Genomic DNA, 22,621 nt, shown 5'->3' on the forward strand with positions numbered 1-22,621 from the left:
AATAGTAGAGTAGAGAATTCGTATTCACTTACTATAAATGTCTTATACCCACTTGAAATGTTTAGAATTGAAATTTTCAGTTATTTATTTTTAGCCTTTGAATTTACTCATAATCTGCATTTTCATAAGAAAACCATTTGTTGAGAATAGTTGTCTCTAAGTGTATTGTTTTTCTTTTGTAGATACCGTAATTTTGATCAGCCTCATCGATTTTATGTAGCTGATGTGTACACTGATCTTACCCCACTGAGTAAATTTCCTTCCCCTGAGTATGAAACTTTCGCAGAATATTATAAAACCAAGTACAACCTTGACCTGACCAATCTCAACCAGCCACTGCTGGATGTGGACCACACATCTTCAAGGTAGGGGGCTTCAGAAAGGACATCTGAAATCTCGTGCGAGGCATTATTTGCAGAGGTCAGTAGACGGCTGTACAGGTTTGCTGTCCCCACAGCCACACCTGCAGACTCTCTCAAATCGGGGGACTGACCTTTCGCATGCAAGACTGCGCAGGGTGGGGTCCGGAGTCCGCACACTGAAGGGGCAGAGCCACTGTGAAGCGGGGACTTGCTTGTATTTTATTGATTGATTGATTATTATTATTTTTTAAGATTTTATTTATTTATTTGACAGAGAGAGAAAGAGAGACAGTGATTGAGGGAACACAAGCAGGGGAGCGGGAGAAGAAGCAGGCTTCCCGCCAAGCAGGGAGCCCGATATGGGGCTCGATCCCAGGACCCTGGGATCCTGATCTGAGCCGAAGGCAGACGCTTAACCAACTCAGCCACCCAGGCGCCCCTTTTATTTTTGTTTGATAAAATATTTTGAAATTCTTACAGACTTAATCTTTTGACACCACGCCATTTGAATCAGAAGGGGAAAGCTCTTCCTCTGAGCAGTGCTGAAAAGAGAAAAGCCAAGTGGGAAAGTCTGCAGAATAAGCAGGTAATGTGCTCATTGTGACTCGGTAATTTAGTGTGTTGAAGGATAAGTTCGGCTTTTATATTATCAAGTGAACTGAGTGACACATGAATTTTTTGGAAGTTTCCCAGCCCTTATGTTTTGTTATGTTTTAGGTAATCCTGTGTGTTAACTTGTATTTGAATGTCTTTCTGGTAGAAGTGTGAGAGGTTTGCTGTTATACTTGGTTCATTGATCCATTTCGTCCTTGTAAATCCTAGGATAAATCCCTTTTGGTCTTAAAGGATTATTTTTAAAAGTTAAATTTTTACTAGTGTTTATGATTTTTGTCTTTATCCGTTAGTGAAAATGGCCTTAAGTTTAGTCTTTTATTCTTTTGTGTGTTTGCTTTATATTTACCCACATTTTTCCTTATTCAAAGATACTGGTTCCAGAGCTCTGTGCTATCCATCCGATTCCAGCGTCACTGTGGAGAAAAGCAGTCTGTCTCCCTAGTATACTCTATCGCCTTCACTGCCTTTTGACCGCAGAGGAGCTGAGAGCCCAGACGGCCAGCGATGCTGGCGTGGGAGTCCGATCACTTCCCGTGGATTTTAGGTACGCCTGTGCTGACAGCCGGCAAGAACGTGGGTCATGAAATCCTATTTGCAGAAGAACTGAATTCAGTTCAAGTTTTAATTTTATATAAAATAATTCTTAAAAGGTTAAGAAGAAAAGCATGGATGTCTCATACGTGCAATAAACACATCCTTTGACTCCTGTGTCCTTGTAAAGTCACAGAAGGGGAGGGCGTCCCTCCTCCAGGCATGCCAGTCAGAGTGAAAACGGAAGCAGTTCTTTGTAACCACACTGATCTTTTAGGGCTGCTTCCTCTTTTTATAAACATATATTAAATGGCACTTGCCTCAATATGTTCTTTGTCTTTTTCACTTTCTTCCCGCTAGGAAAGTGGCTGTATCATCAGGAAAGTACTGGCTTACCCACTCTGATTAATTTGGGTTATCCAGTAGTCAAGACCAAGATGGTTCTAGGGATTAAGGAACGTGAAAATAGACTAGTACAAGTCACAACTGCGTTTGTCGAATACTTAGTACAGTGTCCTATGCTGGTTTAAATGCCGGAGCCTTTACGAGGTCACTTAATCACTTACGACAACCTAGGAGGTAGGGGTTGTTAGCCCCTCTTCCAAGTGCGGGAAGCCAGGGCACAGAGAGGCGTTCTGGAAATGAGCATCTGGTTAGCTGGAGGGCCTGGGATTCCAGCCCTCACAGGGGCTCCAGGCCCGAGCCCAAGCACCGCACCGCACCGCACCGCACCGTGCTTGCCGAAGGGCAGCGGATGGAAGCAGCCCGGCGAGCCCCGTCCCCCTCCCTGATGGGCACCGCAGAAGTCCGGGACTTCTGGTGTCTGCCTTGGAGACTTGGTTCTCTTTTGAAGTGGAGCTGATTTCTAGCAATCTTTACTTGATATATTTGTCTTCTTCACATTGTTCTCGCTCTAAGCCTAGCCCTTCTGAAGGAGCTGACGAAGTCGTAAAAATGTCTTTGCAGATACCCTAACCTAGACTTCGGGTGGAAAAAATCTATTGACAGCAAATCTTTCATCTCAATTGCTAACTCCTCTTCAGCTGAAAGTGATAATTACTGTAAGCACAGCACAACTGTAGTCCCTGAAAATGCTGCACGTCAAGGTGCTAATAGAACCTCCTCTCTAGAAAATCATGACCAAATGTCTGTGAACTGCAGGACGGTATTCAGTGAGTCACCTGGTAAGCTCCAGATTGAAGTTTCAACAGATCTTACAGCAATTAATGGTCTTTCTTACAATAAAAATCTTGCCAACGGCAGTTATGATTTAGCTAACAGAGACTTTTGCCAAGGAAATCAGCTGAATTACTACAAGCAGGAAATACCTGTACAACCAACTACCTCATATCCCATTCAGAATTTATACAATTACGAGAACCAGCCCAAGCCCAGCGATGAATGTACTCTACTGAGTAATAAATACCTTGACGGAAATGCTCACAAATCTACCTCAGATGGAAGTCCCACGACGGCCGCGACGCCTGGTACTACCGAAGCTGTTCGAGCGCTCAAGGACAGGACGGGCTCTGAGCAGAGCCCGTGTCCTGGGTACTCCTCGAGGACACTTGGCCCCAATCCTGGACTCATTCTGCAGGCTTTGACCCTTTCCAATGCTAGTGATGGATTTAACCTGGAGCGGCTTGAAATGCTCGGTGACTCCTTTTTAAAGCACGCCATCACCACGTATCTCTTTTGCACTTACCCTGATGCTCACGAGGGCCGCCTTTCATATATGAGAAGCAAAAAGGTAAGAGGCTGTTTTTATCTGGGACAGTTCGAGCAACTGGTCAGCTGCCTACGAGTGGCGTCGGGTGTCGGGTGGTTCTGGAGGAGGGATCGTGCCGGGCTTTTGGTGCACCCGCCCAGGGCTTGCCTGCGATCTGGTTTTCCCCGCTGCAGCGCTCGGGTTTTGGGTGGGCATTAGCTGATCTGCGTGTGGCTTACTTACCGGTAGGAATGCAGTTCCACCAGGACGGTTTGGGAGAATGTGTGTGCTGCCTGGATCCTGAGCGGCCGTAAGGAGATGCGTGGCACGGTCACTCGGGCAGCTCGTGTTTAATTTCATCCCGTTCACCATTTACTCGGGACAGTGCCGTCTCGGCTCACGGGGCATACAGGTGTGGATAAAACACGGGTCTTGCGTGGAGGAGCCCATCTTCAAGGTTTTGGAGCATGAGGAAGGGGAAGAGTCGCCCTCCCCTAGCTCCGTGACTCTACACGGTCAAGGCCGTGCGGCCGGAGAGCCCGGAGGAAGGGTGTGTTCCGAAACCAGCGCGGGTTCAGGTTTAAGGGGGACGTGCCACAAAGTTAGAATGCTCACCCGATGCGGAGAGAGGTGGCACAGGTTCCCGTGTACCTGCTTGACAAATAGCTTCTAAAGCTGCTAATTGCCCTAAACTCCCAGAAGGAAGGACTGTCACTTGTGATCAGAAGGCGTTAATGGAGGAGGTGCGCTCGTGCTGTGTGAGCACAGTGAAGGACTGGCAGAGCGTGTCAGTCCTCAGGGAGTAGACTGGAAGCGCCTGAGACGAGACTAAGAAGGCTGGCAGGCAGTGCTCTGCTGGGGCTGATCTTTAGGGCTGGGCGAAGGAGTTTGCACTCATGTTGAATGTTGCACCAGGGACTTTTTTCTTTTATTAGAGAGAGAGAGTGGGGGGGGGGGGGAGAGAATGCCCAGCAGGCTCCCTGCCCAGTGCTAAGCCCAGCGCAGGGCTCGATCTCACGACCCTGAGATCACAATCTGAGCCAGCCAGGCACCCCCTAAGGGACTCTTCATGCCCACGAGCTGGTAGCTGTAGAGGATGGCTCTGGGAGCAGCATGCAGCCTGAGTGCAAAAGCAAAAGCAAACCGAGCTGAGCAATCCGTTGGGCCTTCAAAGACGTCTAAGCCAGCGGAAAATGGGATAGTCCAGAGCTGTGGCAGAGAGGAGAGGGCTGAGGTGAGTAGGAGTTCGGTGGAAGAGGAGTTGTAGCTCAGCTAAGTGCTTCCTTTAGGCAGACAGCACTCTCGCCACCTCACGTACATTAATCGCCTAATTTAGTTCTGTATGCTCTCATTTAGTTTGTAATCTTACTTACAATTGCATAGACTTACAGTAGTCCTGGCTCACAGATGAGGGTACTGGCACAGGAGACGTCAACTTGCCCGAGGTCACCTGGCACTACCAGCCCAGACGGTCTGGCTTTAGAGACCTCGCTCTACACCGTCATTCTCCCCTACGTCCCACGTCAGTCTCCCCCACCTCTGAAGTCCCTTTGCGACACCAGACACTAGCCTCAGCATTTATAGCCCTTGCTTCTCAGTGAACCCCCGAGGGGTAGATAATGTGTCCCCATTTTGCAGAGGGGGAAGTTTATTAGTTTAGAGAGTTTAATTAGTTTGTATAAGGTTGCCTGCCTAACCAGAGCGTCGGGGAAGTGATGGAGGCGAGAGCCGGTACCCTTCGCCACCCTTCTCGCTGCCTGTCGGTGTGATTAGGGGCAGAGAGACCTGCCGGGGTGGCCGTGTGTAAGCTGGGGAAATGGGGGACGGCGGCGCTCGTGGTGACAGAGGCACAAATGTGCGAATAAGGGTCCGGTGTGGGGTTTTCAGACCTCATGGAACATGAAGTGGGATATTCAGTGAGATGTTCGGATAACTTGGAATTTAGGACCGAGGTCCGGTTTGGGGGAACAGTCTTTGTAAGAGTGATCATCCAAGCTGTCAGAGCGAATGAGATTCCCACCAGGTGGTCGCAGGAAGGGAAGGTCAGAGACCGAGGATGAGTAGGAAGCAGCAGTGCCCTCTATGACGTAAGAAAGAAATTCGCGTACATTTCAGAAGTTTCATCTGCCGGCAAAGCCTTGACTCCTTATGTCCTGTAGGAGTCACTGCCGTTCCCCGAGCCTGGTCTTGGAGGACGGCCTTCTCCGCGTGCTCACGCCCCGACACGTCCTGCGTCCTGACCAGGCCTGAGCCCCTAGCTGGTCCGCATACAGGCTCCAGGCACGCACACCCCCACTTCGTGCCTCTCTCAGGGCTCTCCCCACTGCCGCTTGTCCGGTTCTGCCCATGAGGCGTTGCAGCGCAGGAGCGCTGAGCTCTTTCTTCCCACCCCGCCCCCCCCACCCCGTGCCGTCTGACTTTGACTGTGATGGCCATCTTCATCCTCTCCTGCCATCCGCGATGCCGTCTCGTCATAGGCACAGGGATGCTGGCGTTGATCTGAGCTGTTCCATTTCCGACGGCATGCTGCACGCAGTGATGTGGGCAGACACTTGTCCCCTCCCAGCTGTGTCATCCGCAGGGCCTGCTCCTCGGTCTTGCTGATGCCATTCTCCCAGGGATGGCCGGCCAGGGGACCCTCCCGGGGCGGGTGCCTGTTCAGTGGTATCAAGTTCCCCGGAAATGGGGCTCATGAAGTACTTCCATAAAAAGGAACCGAGTCAGAGTACCTGGGTGGCTGAGTCCTTAAGCGGCTGCCTTCGGCTCAGGTCATGATCCCAGGGTCCTGGGATTGAGCCCCACATCGGCTCCCTGCTCAACAGGAGGCCTGCTTCTCCCTCTCCCACTCCCCCTGCTGTGGTCCCTTTCTCGCTGTGTGTCTCTCTCTATCAAATAAATAAATAAAATACTAAAAAAAAAAGGATCCGAGTTTATAGAAAATGCTAATGAGATCGACAGTTCTAGATCCTGGCTTCCAGGTTTTTACTAGATAGTTCCGGATAGAGAAGGTACGATTTGACTGAGCTACAGAGGACACGGAGTCCTTAGGAAAAACAGACCAGAGGGTAAGCAATGAAGCTATACCTTTTGCTATTTTAAAATGGTTGAACAAAAATGTCTTGACGTGCCATCCAAAACAAAGGAATGATATTTGAGAAAACATTACAATTAAAGTGATATTTGTGGCTTAGAGTCTAGGAGTGTAAAATTCTCTTGGCTCTCTTCAGTGCCAGTTTCACTTTATAGCTAGAGTTTGTGGCATCCCCCCCCTTTATTTCATTGAGAATGTTGGGACATCTAGACTTGTTATGTGGGTTATTTTCTGTTCTCACAGTCCCAGGTGGTACTTTGCTTTTGCTGTCATCATGTGGTGTTTGCAGAAGTTTTAAATTGTATGCACCCTTTGTTCTGACTTTATGAGGAATTTGCATATCAGTGTTTTCTGATCTGATTCTAAAATCAGATTCTCATCTGACTACACTGAAGGATATAGAAAATATGGGAATATAATATTTGCCATTGAGAATAATTGATGACCAGTTGTACTAATATGAAGAACGTTTAGCTAAAAGTATGTTTATTTGCCTGGTATAAATTTTAGCAGTGGTCATTTGCAGATAAGTATCTTATAAATTTTTTCTGCTAAAGGTCAGCAACTGTAATCTGTATCGTCTTGGAAAAAAGAAGGGACTGCCCAGCCGTATGGTGGTATCAATATTTGATCCCCCTGTGAATTGGCTTCCTCCTGGTTATGTAGTCAACCAAGACAAAAGTAACACAGATAAATGGGAAAAAGATGAAATGGTAAGTTTTTGGTAGCTGGAAGCATTTATCTTTCGGTGAACGGGAGAATTTTGTGCTATTGATTTTTGTGTTCTCTTTCCATGGTGTATTTATAATGGAGTAGGTATTTGATATATAGAATCAATTCCTTTAAATAAACGGTCTCTTCATTGAATTTAGAAACAGTGTTGTAATTTTGATGGGGGTCAGTTATATCATCATTTTCAGAGGCAGAAGTATAATGATGTCACCACTCAAAGACGGGAAAAAAAAGCAAAACTCCGTAACATTTCATTTTATTATTACATAAAACAATTCATCCTCCCTCAGTCCTTAGCTCTGTTCAATGACTTTTCAATGAACCATGATCTTCAGTCTGTGAAATAATCAATTTCAGTAAAGCCTTGCTTTACAGGTCAGGGTTTTTTCGGTTAGGACTCGGTCCTCTCCAGTGACTTTAAAACAAAACAAAAGAAAAGAAAGTAAATCATAAAGGTTGTAGATTTCTGGAAATAGTTTAAATCTTACCAGTGGCTTAAGGCCAGACAGTAGGTGCAGCGTCTTCATTTTGTCTTGTCTGGAAGGCCACCAGAGGGCACCTCGGAGGCCCTTGGAGCTGGAAAAGCCCTGTCCGGAGCCGGGCGGCTGGGAAACCCTAGCGCCACTCCCAGAGCTAAAGGCGATCTCTAGGCCACTTTCATTTTGTGGACATTTATTTTGCATCAGTGAGAGACTGGATCATTGTTACTTAATTTTTCCTTCAGGCCAACAGAGAGAACACGGTTTCTTTTCACAGGTCACGCTTTCTAAATAGGCTTTCGTGTCCTCTTCCTGACATGCCTGTGCTGGTTCTCCGTCTCAAGTTTCCCCAGGTCTGCTGCTCTGCGCCCCGATTTTGATTTTTACCCCTTTATGGAGTACATTTTTAACTCATGCAGTGTTCGATGTTTTACAGAAATTGAACTGCTCCGGAAAAGCATTAAGAGAATATATTAATGCAGGCTGGGTTAGAAAAATTATATTTGCTATTAACTTAGAAATAGGTAGAAGCTTAGAGGGAAGTATGTAGATTTTGAGGACTTTAGAGAAGATATTGCATATTTATGAAAAACATTCCAGTAGTAATTATTCTGCCTTGTAGTTTCATAATGTAATTGGCTTTTTTAAAAAATTAGCATAAAAGTGACATTGACAAGTCCTTTGGATTAAAAAAGAACTTAAAAAAATACAATAGAGATCTCTTATTTTCCTTTTCAGATGGCCTGGCACTTTGGTTTTGGGAATACATTAAACATACCATTCATATTTTCACTTGGTAGTTTATTTATACTTACTGAAGTAGGCCCTTACATGATACCGGAAGGAGCGGGCTTGCATTCAGTTCTGCTTGACTCACTCCTCAGCAGATAGGTTTAAGAGAAACTTTGCATATGAATGCCCAAGTGGTAATAACTCAGGTTGAAAGTGGGCTTGAACAGGAGGAAAGAATTTTATGCCAGTTTTTTTTTTTCCTTTTTTTAGGCGCTTGACCATTTAGTGAGGTAGAATCCCGCTATTTTGCAGATAGAGAAACTGAAACCCAGAGGCATTAAAGAACTTTGTCCAAGATCACATAGCTTATTTGTGATAAAACCTATTTTTTTGTGCATGTGTATGTCTGTACTGCCAATTTTACACTATGGTAGCATCTTACTAAAGATATATAAGGATTTTTTTTTATTATTAAAAACTTATTCACTCTGATTTTTTTTTTTTTTTTAAATTCCAGTTGCCTTTTTAAATGTTAAGGACCAAACGGTAGTCCAAAACATCTCATGTTACCCTGGGAAGGTATAGGATTTTTAACAGGAAATAGTTCCTAGGGATCTGCCACTGCAGTCTCTTTTCATGTTCTTGGAAAAGTTTTCTAAACATTTTTTCATTTAAAAAAAAAAGAACCAAGCCAACCCGTAAAGGTACATAGTTACAGAGACATGGCTTGGTTCACTGCTCTTCTTTACAAATACGCTATGCCTTTGGGTCTGGCTTAAAATGAAATGTTGCAGTGTTTTAAAAATACTTGACAAAGCTGGAAAACTTTTTTGTCGGGAAATCTCTGGAAAGTTGTCCCTATCATAATTGAAGCACACCCTCCTGCCTTTTTCTCCCCAAAGTATAAAGTTTTTTTTTTTTCTTTTATTTCTTGCACAACAGAAATTTGGCATCTTTTAGCATTGCAAAAAAGTTACATCATTACTGAATCCTAGCCCATTATTAAGGTTGTCATTCACAAATAAGCTTTTGCCAAAGAAATTGGAATTAGCAAAGATCTTCTGACAGAAATTGGATTGTTGTGTTTCATGTTAGTCTAAATTTTCTTCTTTTTTTGTCAGTTATGCTATAATCTGTTCCTCTGATTACTGTAGCACAGTGGAGGGGAAAGCATAATTTCCCAGATTTGTAACTTAGTTCAGTGATCACTAGTTTTCAAGTAGAGCAATCTAGTTCTACATTGTAGCAAATATACTTTGATTTGAAGTAGAAATGGGGACAAACCTTCAGCATGAAACCCTATTGCCTATTTTTAATATTCGACAGATTTTTAAGGTAATTTGTCTTTTTTTGTATTTATACTCTTTATTGCCCAGATAATGCTTTTTCTGCATCTGGAATTTAATTTTATTAATTTGAAAATCTTTTTGAAACATTTTAAAACTTTGTCAGCAAAATCGAAGACCTCTGTGATCAGCATGTGAGTGCTTTTACTGTGTGTCTACTGGAGTAAGACTTCTTAGCTGAAGTTTTGCCTCGTAGACATTAATTTTAACTTTATATCCATATTCAAAAATCCTTAAGGCTTCGTACGGGAGAAAGGTCATTTTATAACTTAGAAAATGAACATTCAAAGAACATGTTTTACTTTGTTTATATGATTAAATAACTTATTTTATGTTAATTGAAAACAAATGGCCATGATTTTAAAGTTGCCTTTTAGTATTTGTGGTTGTCATTTGAAATTATCCATAACCCTTGCTTTTATTGAGTTTCAAACCCTTTTAAAAACAGCAGCTATGTCTCCCCTCCTTCCCCATTCCTCCTCGTTTCAGACAAAAGACTGCATGCTGGCTAATGGCAAGCTGGACGAGGACTTCGAGGAGGAGGACGAGGAGGAGGAGGATCTGATGTGGAGGGCTCCGAAGGAGGACACCGAGTACGAAGACGATTTCCTGGAGTATGATCAGGAACATATCAAATTTATAGATAACATGCTAATGGGATCAGGAGCTTTTGTAAAGAAAATCTCTCTCTCTCCTTTTTCAACCACTGATTCTGCATACGAATGGAAAATGCCCAAAAAGGCCTCCTTGGGTAGCATGCCCTTCTCATCAGATTTCGAGGATTTTGACTATAGCTCTTGGGATGCAATGTGCTATCTGGATCCTAGCAAAGCTGTGGAAGAGGACGACTTTGTGGTGGGGTTCTGGAATCCATCCGAAGAAAACTGCGGTGTTGACACGGGGAAGCAGTCCATTTCGTACGACTTGCACACCGAGCAGTGCATCGCGGACAAGAGCATAGCGGACTGCGTGGAGGCCCTGCTGGGCTGCTACTTAACCAGCTGTGGCGAGCGTGCTGCTCAGCTTTTCCTCTGCTCGCTGGGGCTCAAGGTGCTCCCGGTGATTAGAAGGACTGGTCGGGAGAAGGCCGTGGGCCCGCCTCGGGAGAATTCCAGCAGCCAACAAAAGAACCTTTCAGGGAGCCGCGCTCCTGCCTCTGCGGCCGGCTCCCGCTCCTCGGTGTCGAGAGACCTGGAGTATGGGTGTTTGAAGATCCCCCCGAGATGCATGTTTGATCACCCCGATGCAGATAAAACACTGAGTCACCTCATATCCGGTTTCGAAAATTTTGAAAAGAAAATCAACTACAGATTCAAGAATAAGGCTTACCTTCTACAGGCTTTTACCCACGCCTCCTACCACTACAACACCATCACGGGTAAGGAGCCCCTGGCCAAACTCTGCTGCTCGGGAGCTGCGAGCTTGTGTTAACTGCACTCTTTCTGCCCTGTGTGTGTGTGTGCGTGCGCGTGGGGAAGAGCTCCGGCCTGTGCGTGTGCAGACTTGGTGCTTTGGATGGCCGGTGGAGGGGGGAGCAAGAGAAAAACGAGGGCGGCTTTATTTCCCTCTAACTCTGGGAGCATATCCGGCTCCTTGCCGCCAATCGCTGCCAGTGCGGCGCCCAGACCTGCTGGTAGGGAGGTCATTTCACGTCCTACACGTTTAGAGAAATTGGGGCCTTCCTACTTTGTTGTGCTTTTTCCATTTTTGTCCTTCCCCGACAACTTTCTGATGCCTGTTTAGCGCTGTTTATGGTTCTTGATTTCGTATATTCTGGATGTATTTCCACATCCTTTTGTCATTCTTCCCAAACTAAAAGGCCCCTCTTGTAAGGTCATTTTAAATCTAAAGGTGCGTGGGCTCAAAGAAGCTTCGGGGTGAGGTTTGGGTGCCCTGGCTTGAGCTCTGCGGCCGCTTTCCGCTAGGCGCGGTCCTGCAGGGTCTCTCCTGCTTGACGTAGTGGCGGCCGGTCCGGCAGATGCGAAGGGAGACGAGGCGCCTGGACTGCAGTCAGCTTCGGCTTACGAAAAGCCTGGTTATTGTTTTCTCTATCAGAGTAGTAAGTGCTCGAGTCTAGAATACCAAAGCAGAGTATAGAGTGTGTAAGGAAAACAAGAAAGGTTAAGATGATCAGAAAAGTGTAAAACCGAAACGTGAAAACCAGTCTGGCTCTGGGCTAGAAGGGCTGGTGGCCTGGCCCTGCTTCCCTTTGTTTCTCCTTCCTGGCCTCTGCTGAGTGATGCCCCTGCCTTGGCGCTCTGGTGTCCCGAACGCCCCACGTTGGCTGTCCCTGCCCCAGCCTCCTGGCCTGAACAGGCTCTGCTTGGCTGGGTGAGGAGCTGGGGTGCTGGCGGCTTGGGGCGCCTTCCATCCAGCTGACCCGTGCTGGCCCAGGTCTGTGCATGGCCACGGCTTTCCTTTCCCAGGCGGTGGTTGGTGTCCAGTCAGCATGTCTTGCTCATGTGGGCAGGAGGGTTTTCTGGTACTTACTGGGAGGGTGGCTGCTGTGACCCAGGAGTGGCTAGGCATGGTGGCCCCAGTGCACTCTCCCTAGTGGCGGGGGCAGGGTGCACGGGGTGTATTGGGGGCAGAGTGTGGGGTGCATGTGCAGCGGAAGGCCCCTGGCGGCTGGCGCATGAGCGAGGCTGCGGCTTCGGCAGTACCTAGCACCACTTGGCCAGCACCGTGCCTGCGGGAGGGGCCTGACCTGATGAGGTCCCCTGGCCAGTGTCTTGTCTGCAGGAGCAGTAGCCTCTGGGCCATGGAAGGCTTTTATGACCCCAATTCATAGATAAGAAATAGGCTTAATTTGCCATTCAAATTGAATTTCCAGAGGCTCCAGGAAGTGTGACATGTCACATGGGTTGTCATTGAGGAATACAGGCGAAAACGAAGCCTGGTGGCATTCTAGGGGTGGGGTGGGGGGGGTTCTGGGGCCAGACCTCACGGTGGGTTACCATGTGCGAAGAGTGGGGTTGGCGCGCGCTGACGCCTGCGCCCTGGGCTGCCCGCAGATTGTTACCAGCGCCTGGAGTTCCTGGGAGATGCGATTCTGGACTACCTCATTACCAAGCACCTTTACGAAGACCCGCGGCAGCACTCCCCGGGCGTCCTGACCGACCTGCGGTCCGCGCTGGTCAACAACACCATCTTCGCGTCGCTGGCAGTCAAGTACGACTACCACAAGTACTTCAAAGCCGTCTCCCCCGAGCTCTTCCACGTCATCGACGACTTCGTGCAGTTCCAGCTGGAGAAGAACGAGATGCAGGGCATGGACTCCGAGGTGCGTGCTGCCGCCGTCGCTTTCCTCCGCTTTGGGGCCGGGGTAGGGACGTGGGCCGGCTCCCAGGTGGGCCCTTTAAGAACTTGACTGCCCCCGCGGCGGTGCGTGCGGTCCTTCCAGGGGAGAGAGGGGACCAGGGGCTGTCGGCTCTTTTCCTTTCCTGGTGCCTGGTCAGTCCCTGGAAAAGTCCTGCCAGCCCCCGCCCGCCCCCCGCCCGCTCCGTGGCGCTTGAACCTCAGGGAGGGCTCCGTGGGGTTAATTCTGCCTTTCTTTCTGTTGAAATGGGTCAGAAAACAGTCGCTGGTACCATCTCAGGTAAGTCTCACAAATGTATTTTCTGTTCTATTTGAAAATAGGAAAATCTCATTTAAAAACCAACCTTTCTAAGTTTAACCATTGGAATTTGAGAGGCTTCTGTGGTAAGTTCAGCCAAAGGTTCTTTGGTGATGGAGCTAATTTTAATGTGTTTGTGAGCTACTCTGAAGTTTTGTAGTGAAGAATTTCCCTTAGATCTCTCCCCTCTCCTCTGACCCTTCTCTGCCATCCCTCTGCATACCTGTGTACCCAGGAGAGCCCTCTCCCTCCCGTTCTCCCCGTTCTGATGGCCTTGTCTTCCCTGTGTAGATGTCTTACAAGGAGTCAGAGAATTTATTCTTAATTCTGGTGGCTGTTTTAATTCCTCTTTGTTTAATTTGTACTTTGCTTTATTTATTTATTTATTTATTTATTTTAATTGCACCAAACGGTGGCTGGGAACTAGTGCCTTTCCTTGACTTGCTGTGAGAGAAATTTGAGGCAGAGCTGCAAGGGAAGGTGTCCTTCCCTGTAAGCAGGACAGAGCGCGTGCCGAAGGGGGATCCACTTCCCCCCCCCCGGGTGTCCTCCTCCAGGGTTAACGGTCTGAGTCGGAGGACAGCTCGCCGGGGACCAGGAGTTAGAACCGCCTCATATGTGCTCCAGCTATTTCTGCTCTTACCCTTCCGAAATGTTTAAGCTTGGAATTTGAGGCATTAGCTGAAATTAGATTTAAGTTCTCTTTTGATGACAGCGGGACATGCTGGTTCTGTTAATTTTTCTTCATTCTTTTCCTTTCTTTAGTTTATATAAACATATGTATTAGAAGTTACAGAAACTGATTGGAAATGGCAGTGGTCTGGCTTTTCTAACGTACTGTCGAATCTTAAGCAAGTCTCTCCACCTCTCTGGGTCTCAGTTTCTTCATCCGTGAAAGGAAAGAATTCGATAAGTTTTAAAATTCCTTTCTACCTCAAAACTGTGATATATGAACGAGAAGCATCTTTTTTTCCCCTTGTAACCAGCATTACAAGTGTTTTATATAGAGCTCTATGCGGCTAAACAATCCATTGAGAAATTTTTTTTAAACTCCCAATGCCCTTTTCTCTTTTTTTTTCTCTTCCACAAGTACTTTGTGTTTATTTTAGAAAATACAAATAAGCAAAAAGAAAATTAAAGTTATGCAAATATAATACCTTGGATAAAACCAAAATGAACATTCTGTAGTGTTTTATTGCTAATGTATATAAACAATAAGTATCCATAAAACAGAATTATATTATGCGTAGTATACCATAATGTGTTTTTTTTTTCGCTTAATATTCTGAGGACAACTTTCTTTGTATTCTCTGGCGTTTTGACTTTCAGTGGCTGCACTTTCATCAATAATATATGGCTATGATGGAAAGTATTTAAATAGTCCTTTGTGGCTAGGTATTTGCGTTGTTTAATAAACATGGGTATGGTAAATATATTCAGTACACGCTTAAGATAAATTCCCAAAGGTGGGATTGTTGCTTCAAAGAATTGGGAACTTTTAAAAGGCATTTGATACATATCTAAGTTTTATATTACATTGCATTATTTATTATTACATTATATATAACATTATTTTACATATTATATTTACATTATATACATCTATACAATATACATTATATATTACATTATTACTGTATTTTGAACACCTCCTGTATGTCAGGTACTCCCCTACAGTCAGTGTGCGTTAAGGGGTTTCATAAAAAGGGAACTTGGAGGAACCTGTTGTCCGGCAGAATTTTCCTGGGGAAATGCCGCAGTTTTTACTCGCAGAGCAGCGCGCGCCCTTGTCAGGCCTTACGTGTTAGTGTTCAGCCTAGTCCTTGCAGGCTGCTAGCGGGTAGAACTGTTTTAAGATGCAGTTCTTTGCTTACAAGTGTATTTGAAATTTTTTTCATACATTTATTAACTATTTCTAATTTCGTGTGGTTTTTGTTTTCATTCGGAAGGACTTTTTCCCCTTTGCTGAGCGCAGAGTAACAATACTAAAGGGGAAGGCATTTTTTGATCCCTTGAGAAATTGGGGGGAAAATTTTATTTTTTTTTTGGATAAGATGTTTGTGAAGAACCTATTACAGTGTAGTAGGTGATGGCCATAAGGTATTGTTACCCTTATTAAAGGGTTTAATAAAAGTCCCAGCCAAGAATAAAAACCCAGCACCCTGGAACGCCTTTAAAGGTGGTCTTGTTGCTTACAAATCACTTTTCTCTATGTCAATAGCTTAGGAGGTCTGAGGAGGACGAAGAGAAGGAGGAGGACATCGAAGTTCCAAAGGCCATGGGGGACATTTTTGAGTCGCTTGCTGGTGCCATTTACATGGATAGTGGGATGTCCCTGGAGATGGTGTGGCAGGTGTACTACCCAATGATGCGGCCGCTGATAGGTACTGTTTGCTCCCTTCGAAAGCAGCAGTCATAATTAAAAACAACTATAAGGATATTATTCACATGACTTTTCTTTTGATTACAGAAAAATTTTCTGCAAATGTGCCCCGCTCCCCTGTGCGAGAATTGCTTGAAATGGAACCAGAAACTGCCAAATTCAGGTAAGCAAAACCGCGTGTGGAAAAAATTAAGTTTCTTAAAAACAAGAGGGGGAAGAGTTGTCAAAGATGCCATAAACTAATGATTCTGAGAAATATTTACACTGGGGCATGCACTCTGCACTCTCCGTTTGTAGTCGGATTGGCTTTCCCTTCTGCTTTGATAGAGTAAGGCCGAGTTAGAGAAGAGACTTGGCCGGTCTGCCGCGGCCACGCCGCTGTGTAATGCGCGTTTCCTTTGTGTGCCGGCAGCTTGTAGCCGGCCCTCTGCCTCCGAGCGCGTGCTCCGTCCTGATTGACAATAATAATAAATACTTCTGACTTCGGATTCAAGCTGTTTGGCTTTTTTACAGCCCGGCTGAGAGGACGTATGACGGCAAGGTCAGAGTCACGGTGGAAGTGGTGGGGAAGGGGAAGTTTAAAGGCGTCGGCCGGAGCTACAGGATCGCCAAGTCTGCAGCAGCAAGAAGAGCCCTACGCAGCCTCAAAGCCAATCAACCTCAGGTTCCCAACAGCTGAAACCCCTTTTTACAACGAAAAAACAAAAACAAAAACAAAACACAAAAAGCAGAATTAAGGGGCTAACTATTTAAATTGAGAAGGATGGTTTCAAGTCTATAGTGAGGGGAATGAATCGAAGGCAGAATTTAAAGTTTGTTTGATAACAAGATAGATTACAGAATAAAACATTTAACATATGTATAAAAATTTTGGAACTAATTGTAGTTTTAGTTTTTTGCGCAAACACAATCTTGTCTTCTTTCCTCACTTCTGCTTTGTTTAAATCACGAGAGTGCTTTAACGAGGACATTTAGCAAGTGTGCACGAGAACTGTTGACAGTTAGTTAGCTGTGCTTTGTTTTGGGGTTTTTAGTGTTTTAGTTTCATTTCTGTCTGCTCTGCTTAGCGTTAGGAGGCCAAGGAGGTTACCTCTAAGACAGCCCCTAGGTTCCGGGGAGCGCCCTCCCCTGGTCAGCGTGGGCGCTGGCGCCGGTCCCGCCGTGGCCGCTGCGCCCAGGAGACCGGTGCGGCTTGCGAGAGGAGAAGCGTGCCCACCCCATCTTTTCTTTCCAGTTCTGTTGCATAAGAGGACGTCTCCCGGTCGCCATTGCACTTGATAGAGTAAGGGACAGGTTTTTAATGAACGCTGGCTGGCATGTTGGTGAATCAGGTCTTCGTTTTCTCATGCGACATAGTCTTGCATACAAAAGGTTCTTGCCTTAAAAGTAAAACCCTCATGGATATTCTTTAATTTCTGATCTTTTTGGAACAAACTGTTTTACATTCCCTTCCTTTTATTATGCATTGAGATGTCGAGCTAGAGCGGTATTTGCAACTCACTAGTGTAGTCGTGACGTAACTTATTACAGGATTATGTTAGAGATCCTGTCATATGTGTCCTGAAGGCATTTTGAAAACCAGAATATTATATATGTAGTCTATGGATTTTTTAAAGCACCGTAATAAAAATCTTTGGCTAAATACCCAATTTTGCTAAACACCTCCTGCCAGGTCGTTCCACTGATGGAGATTGTTCGTGGCAGTTCCGCCCGGTAGGCTATTGCTCTAACAAGATAAACTCTAGACGTATCACACCTAAAATATGCTGCAGATTTTATAACTGGTTGGTTACTTATTTAAAGAAGCAAAACAGAGCACCTTTACCCTTAGTCTTGTCACTTAAGTGTCTCACTGTACTTGTCACACTGTTGCGTGCGTTCTTCACCTACCAAAGCCGCGCCGCTAATGCCGTGGGAGTGTAACGTTTGCGACAGACTGCCATCATCGCGACACGCCTGTGATTGAGCTCATTAATGGAGGGAAACCAGCTCATGATTTCCATCTTTGGAAAAGAGAAAAAAAAAAGACATTTGTAGGCATTTGCCGAAGTTTCTTTCGTTAGACTTGTAGGCACTCTTCACCTAAATACCTCAGTTCTTCTCTTCTTTTGCATGCGTTTTCCCCCTGTTTGGTGCTATGTTTATGTATTATGCTTGAAATTTTAATTTTTTTTTTTTGCACTGTAACTATAATACCTCTTAATTTACCTTTTTAAAAGCTGTGGGTCGGTCTTGCACTCCCACCAACATACCAGTAGAGGTTTGCTGCAATTTGCCCCATTAATTATGCTTGAAGTTTAAGCAAGCCGAGCAGAGGTGTCTAGTGTTTTCCAGCACATCGCTCTGAACTCGACGCTTCATGTAATGCTGCATTTTTCATTTTCGGTTACAGTTGAATACTGTACTTCTTGCTTTATCTGCACCCCCCCACCCCCAGAGAAACACCTCTGCACGTGTACACAGAGAAAACCGTCAGCTCCACTTTCTAAGGAGACCCGAGTGAAGGGGATGTTAAGCTTCTCCAACGTTATTTGTTGTCTCCAAACTTATATTTAAATTGTGATCTAAATTATTAAATGAGTTTTTGAGCAAATTAATTTGGGTAGACTCATTTTAAAAATATTTCTGATTGGGAACCTTCCGATTTCTTTCTTCCTTCCTTTCTTTTTTTTTTTTTTTTTTAAAAAAAACAAACAAACAACCTCAGCGTAAGGTCTCCTAGCAAGTTAAAACCAAGCAATTCTTGAATTATATTAACTGTAAACATGTACAATTAACAAGTAAGGCTGGATGTGAATTTTACTTGCGAGGGTGATTTGTGATCAAGTTAGATCGCAAATCTCTTCTTGATTTATAAACTACCTGATGCCAGGAGCTTAGGGCTTTGCATTGCGTCTAATGCACTAATCCCAGTGTTAAGGGATTCTCTCGCTTCCTGGCACCAAAACCAGATTGTTTCACAGTTACAATTCCCGTTGGGAGAAAAATGCCTCAATATATTTTGTAATCTTAAGAAGAGTATTTTTTGTTAATACGAAAAAGTTCAGACTTGGATAAGATTAGGTCATACATTCTCAGGGGTTCAAATTTCCTGCTACCATTCAAAATGTTTTATCAACGGCAAACTTTAGCTATTTCATTTTTTTGTTGTTGTTGTTGGAGAAAGATAGCTAATTTTAATTTGTGACTCGCACTTGGACGCATTCTGTGATCCCCTGGTTGCTAAGTTAAAAAATAAAAACTCTGAGACATACGAGATGGTTATGAACGCTTTCGTGCTGCTGATTTTTAATGCTGTAGAGTTCCCCCAGTCTAGCTTGTTGAAATGTTTTGCATCCATTAACTAAGGAAGAAAATCACTCTGTGTGGCCCCCCTTTCCGCCCATGTGTGTGTCATCCTTTTGTTTCTGTGACTGCAACATGAGACCGAATGTAATACGGAGGCCCCGCTGGTGGGAGGTGTGGTGGTGCCGCGGGCACGTGTGTGCAGGACTGGGGAAGTGTGTCTTGAAGAAGCACCTCCGGAGTTCCTTACGATGATTGTGTGGAGGTTAATCGGCATGAACCTTCGTTGTAAAGATTTTTTATTTCTTTTATAATACACTTTCAATAGTCCTAACTATGCTGCGTTGTGTAATAGCTTTGTCCCCCTTTGTTCTGTTGGTGTAGCACAGATAAGCATTGCACTTGGTACCATGCTTTACCTCATTTCAAGGAAAATATGCTTAACGGAGAGGAAAAAAAAAAGTGGTTTGGCCTCACTGCTGTTTTGATTTACCGGATTTGAAAAAGATAATTATAATGCCTGCAATGTGTCATATCCTTGCACAACTTAAATAGGTCATTTTTGTCTGTGGCATTTTTTACTGTTTGTGAAAGTATGACAAAGCTTTGTTAACCAAACTCTTAATTATGTTTTTTTTTAATGTTGTTACTTTTTTTCTTTCTTTTACGTCATGTGAAGTGATTAAATTTAGAATGATCTCTAGCACTCCTGTAATGATCTCTTAAACTACTAATAGTTTAACGTTCTTCGTAGTAGCTTGCCCTCAGAACGATCAGACTTACCCTCCCTAACTAGCGAGGCCCGAGGCTGCTCGGCGGCTCCTAAAGATGGCTCTTTGCCCAGCACCGCGCCCTTCTAGGTCGTTCCCAGTATGATGGAGACTGGGGTGCCCAGAGTGCCCCATACCCGGCCCTGCCATGGTGCTGTCTAAGGGCCCAGCCGATGGCCATCTCTGTGTCTTCCTCTCATAGGGTATTTAATCCACACGGGACCTAAGCCACCAATCTGAGTCCTGCGTATCTCTGTTGAAACCGCATCTGAGAGTCCGACCGAGCCCTCGCCCAGCTCCTGTTCCCAGCGCTCCACCTGGATGGTCGGTTCAGTTGCATTTCAGTAGATATATTTTTTCAACCACTGATTACCTTTCAGGAATTTAATTATTTCCGAATAAATTTCTTTTATATTGTACATGGAAAGCTTTTAAGATATGTTTAAGACCAAGTGTATTAAAGCGAATTTACCAGTTTTCAGAGCCGCCAGGAGTTACCTCGCGGGAACTTGCATTGAGGCTAGTGTTGTGGTTTCCACTAGCAGTGAAAATGGCCTTTCAGAACTAACTTGTAAATATATTGCAATCATTAAGTGATTGTTTGTTTTTTTCCTGGCCCATTTTTCTTTGGACAACCACCACAGAGAATTTGAATTTCCTAGATGCTTCCAGAATTCACTGCATCAGCAGGTAAACCCAGCAGAAACGCAGAGGTGAACAGCCAGTAAACTTCCCGGCTTTTCTGCTGTAAATAGAGTGAAGGAAAATGACTAAAATCAAGGAAAACTAACATAGTTTGGTTGACAGTAGCCTATTTCCCATCACATGCTGCACCTGTTCTAAGGAACGTACTGTAACCCATCCCTCCGGTAACTGTGCCGCGGGACCGTGCAGCCTGCACCTTCCGGGCCCCGATCACCTTTAGTTGTTTGTTTTGTCACAATTGTAGCAGAGTCGAGCTCCAATAAAGTTATGGTCTGTTCATTCCGTGTCCTTCTATCTTTTTCTTTTCCCATTTTGGTTCTGTTCAAGAGGGTGGTAACACAGAAATGGTTGTAGCAGACAGGATCTTTCTCACGTGTTCTAGCTCCGTGGTCGTATGAAAATGCCCATTTTAATACGCTAAAAATTTTGCTGACCGAGTTCTCCTTCACGCTTACTAGTAGAGTTGTATAGGAGTGGTTGCCTTTTTCTTTTTGAGATTTAAACAATAAGTGTATTTTTCTGAAGTTTTGCCACATTGACTGATGCGTTCCAGGTCCTGGATTATACACGAGACATTTGACACATTCTTTAAGTGAATTTGGTTATTCTAAAATCGAATGGACAAAATGATCAGCTTCCAGGTTTTTAGGATGTATTCCTGATATTATTGGTTAAGCAAGAATTCTGTCTCCCAAGATTTGACCCAGTCTTTTTGTGACTTAGTAAACTGAGGACTAATAGAAAGGACTTGGCTGTAGGGACAAGATTGGTTAGTAATAAGTCTCTTAGAAGGAGAAAAAAATTTTTAGTTTTCTTCTGTTCCAAGTCCAGATTAATCCCTTCCTTTTCCTCCCTTCCAGCTTCTCTAAAGGAGAACAAGTCTGTGTGTATTTGAATCCCGAGAATTTGGCACAGCACCACGGGTTTGAGCGTGCTAGCCTTAGGACCCAGAAGTCACTGGGTAGTGTGGGCCGCGTGTCCGTGCCACAGCGCTTTCCTGCCACCGTGCCCCTGCCCTCCTCTGGCCGGCGACAGAGAACGCAGCCGGGCCAGGCAGATCAGCTTGCAGGTCATGATGGGCATGAAAAGAATCCAGATGGAAGCAAAGTGTTTTCTTTTTACAGATCCATAAGCAGAACACAGTGCATGCTTTTAGATGGGATGGAAGATGCCAGGTTACGACCGGCCAGGTTGAGAACAGACTCGGGGTCCTTGGGAAGATGCTGGGAGCAAGGGCGCGCACTCGTGATAGCTGGGCAAGCCACAAGCTCGCTTTTTATTTAAGCTGTTCGCAAGGCAACATGGGGAGAGCCCTTCGATCTTTTTCTTTCTCTTTTTTTGTTTTGTGGTCAGTTAGACATAAAACTTAACATTTCGGCCATTTTTCAGCGTACAGTTTAGTAGCGTTAAACACGTCCATGTTATGCAGGCAGCCGTCCCCACCGTCCATCCCCAGAACTTTTTCTTCATCCCAGACTGCAACTTTGCATCTGCGAAACACTCACTTCCCTCGCCTTCCTCTCCGAGCTCCTGCCCGCCACTGTTCTGCTTTCCGTCTCTGTGAATGCCACGACTCGAGGTGCTTGATAGAAGTAAAATCACGCAGTATTTGTCCTTTGGCATCTGACTGACTGATTTCACTCCAGGTCCATCTATACTGAAGCAGCTGTCGGAATTTCCTTCCTTCCTTAGGCTGAGTCGTACTCCAGCATACGCGTACGCCGCGTTTTGTTTGCCCATCCAGCCACGGGTGGAGGCCTGGGTTGCTTCCCCCTTCTGCTTTGTGACAGGCGTTGCTTTGAATATTACTATACACATACCTGCTCGAATGCCTGCTCTCAGGTCGGCTGCAGTGTCCGTATCCAGAAGCGGACTTGCGGGATGGTACAGGAATGCTGTCTGTGGCTTTTGGAGGAGCCGCAACCTGCTTTCCAGCCTTCCGCACCGTTGGACGTGCTGCTCGGCGGTGGAATGTGTTCGGTTTCTCCACAGCCTCACTGACACTTGTTTCAGTGTCTTGGTTTTCTGTCATTTCTATGCTAAGGGGTAAGAGGTGGCATCTCGTAGTTTTGATTTGCCTTTTCCTAATTATCAGTGACACGGAGCATCTTTTCATGTACTTCTTGGCCATCGTATGTCTTCTTTGGAGAAATGTCCCTTTAGGTCCTTTGTCAATTTTTGAGCCTTTGTTGTTGTTGTTGTTGTTTTGTTTGTTTGTTTGTTTGTTTTGTGGTGGTGGGGAGTTGTGAGCGTTCCCTGTGTATAT

The 22,621-nt window shown here is 45.2% G+C and overlaps 1 protein-coding gene across 5 annotated transcripts in view; it reads left to right on the top strand.

The window, feature by feature from the left end:
* Positions 1 to 16,475, top strand: part of DICER1 (dicer 1, ribonuclease III) — a 67,520-nt gene extending 51,045 nt beyond the window's left edge. For 3 of the 5 annotated variants that reach the window (XM_032837467.1, XM_032837468.1, XM_032837469.1), the window contains 10 exons: positions 183 to 365; positions 843 to 948; positions 1,346 to 1,521; positions 2,475 to 3,258; positions 6,865 to 7,020; positions 10,086 to 10,974; positions 12,611 to 12,879; positions 15,434 to 15,596; positions 15,683 to 15,758; positions 16,109 to 16,475. In XM_032837467.1, the coding sequence (XP_032693358.1) occupies positions 183 to 365; positions 843 to 948; positions 1,346 to 1,521; positions 2,475 to 3,258; positions 6,865 to 7,020; positions 10,086 to 10,974; positions 12,611 to 12,879; positions 15,434 to 15,596; positions 15,683 to 15,758; positions 16,109 to 16,274 (2,968 nt within the window). In that variant the 3' untranslated portion in view covers positions 16,275 to 16,475. Of the gene's footprint in view, positions 1 to 182; positions 366 to 842; positions 949 to 1,345; positions 1,522 to 2,474; positions 3,259 to 6,864; positions 7,021 to 10,085; positions 10,975 to 12,610; positions 12,880 to 13,235; positions 13,299 to 15,433; positions 15,597 to 15,682; positions 15,759 to 16,108 lie in introns of those variants that run through there. The other 2 variants (XM_032837472.1, XM_032837470.1) reach the window with 2 other exon arrangements.
* Positions 16,476 to 22,621: the final 6,146 nt, after the last annotated feature.

Source organism: Lontra canadensis, unplaced genomic scaffold (genome assembly GCF_010015895.1).
Source record: "Lontra canadensis isolate GAN:19392208 unplaced genomic scaffold, GSC_riverotter_1.0 scaffold98, whole genome shotgun sequence".
In the NCBI taxonomy this organism is placed as follows: Eukaryota; Metazoa; Chordata; class Mammalia; order Carnivora; family Mustelidae; genus Lontra; species Lontra canadensis.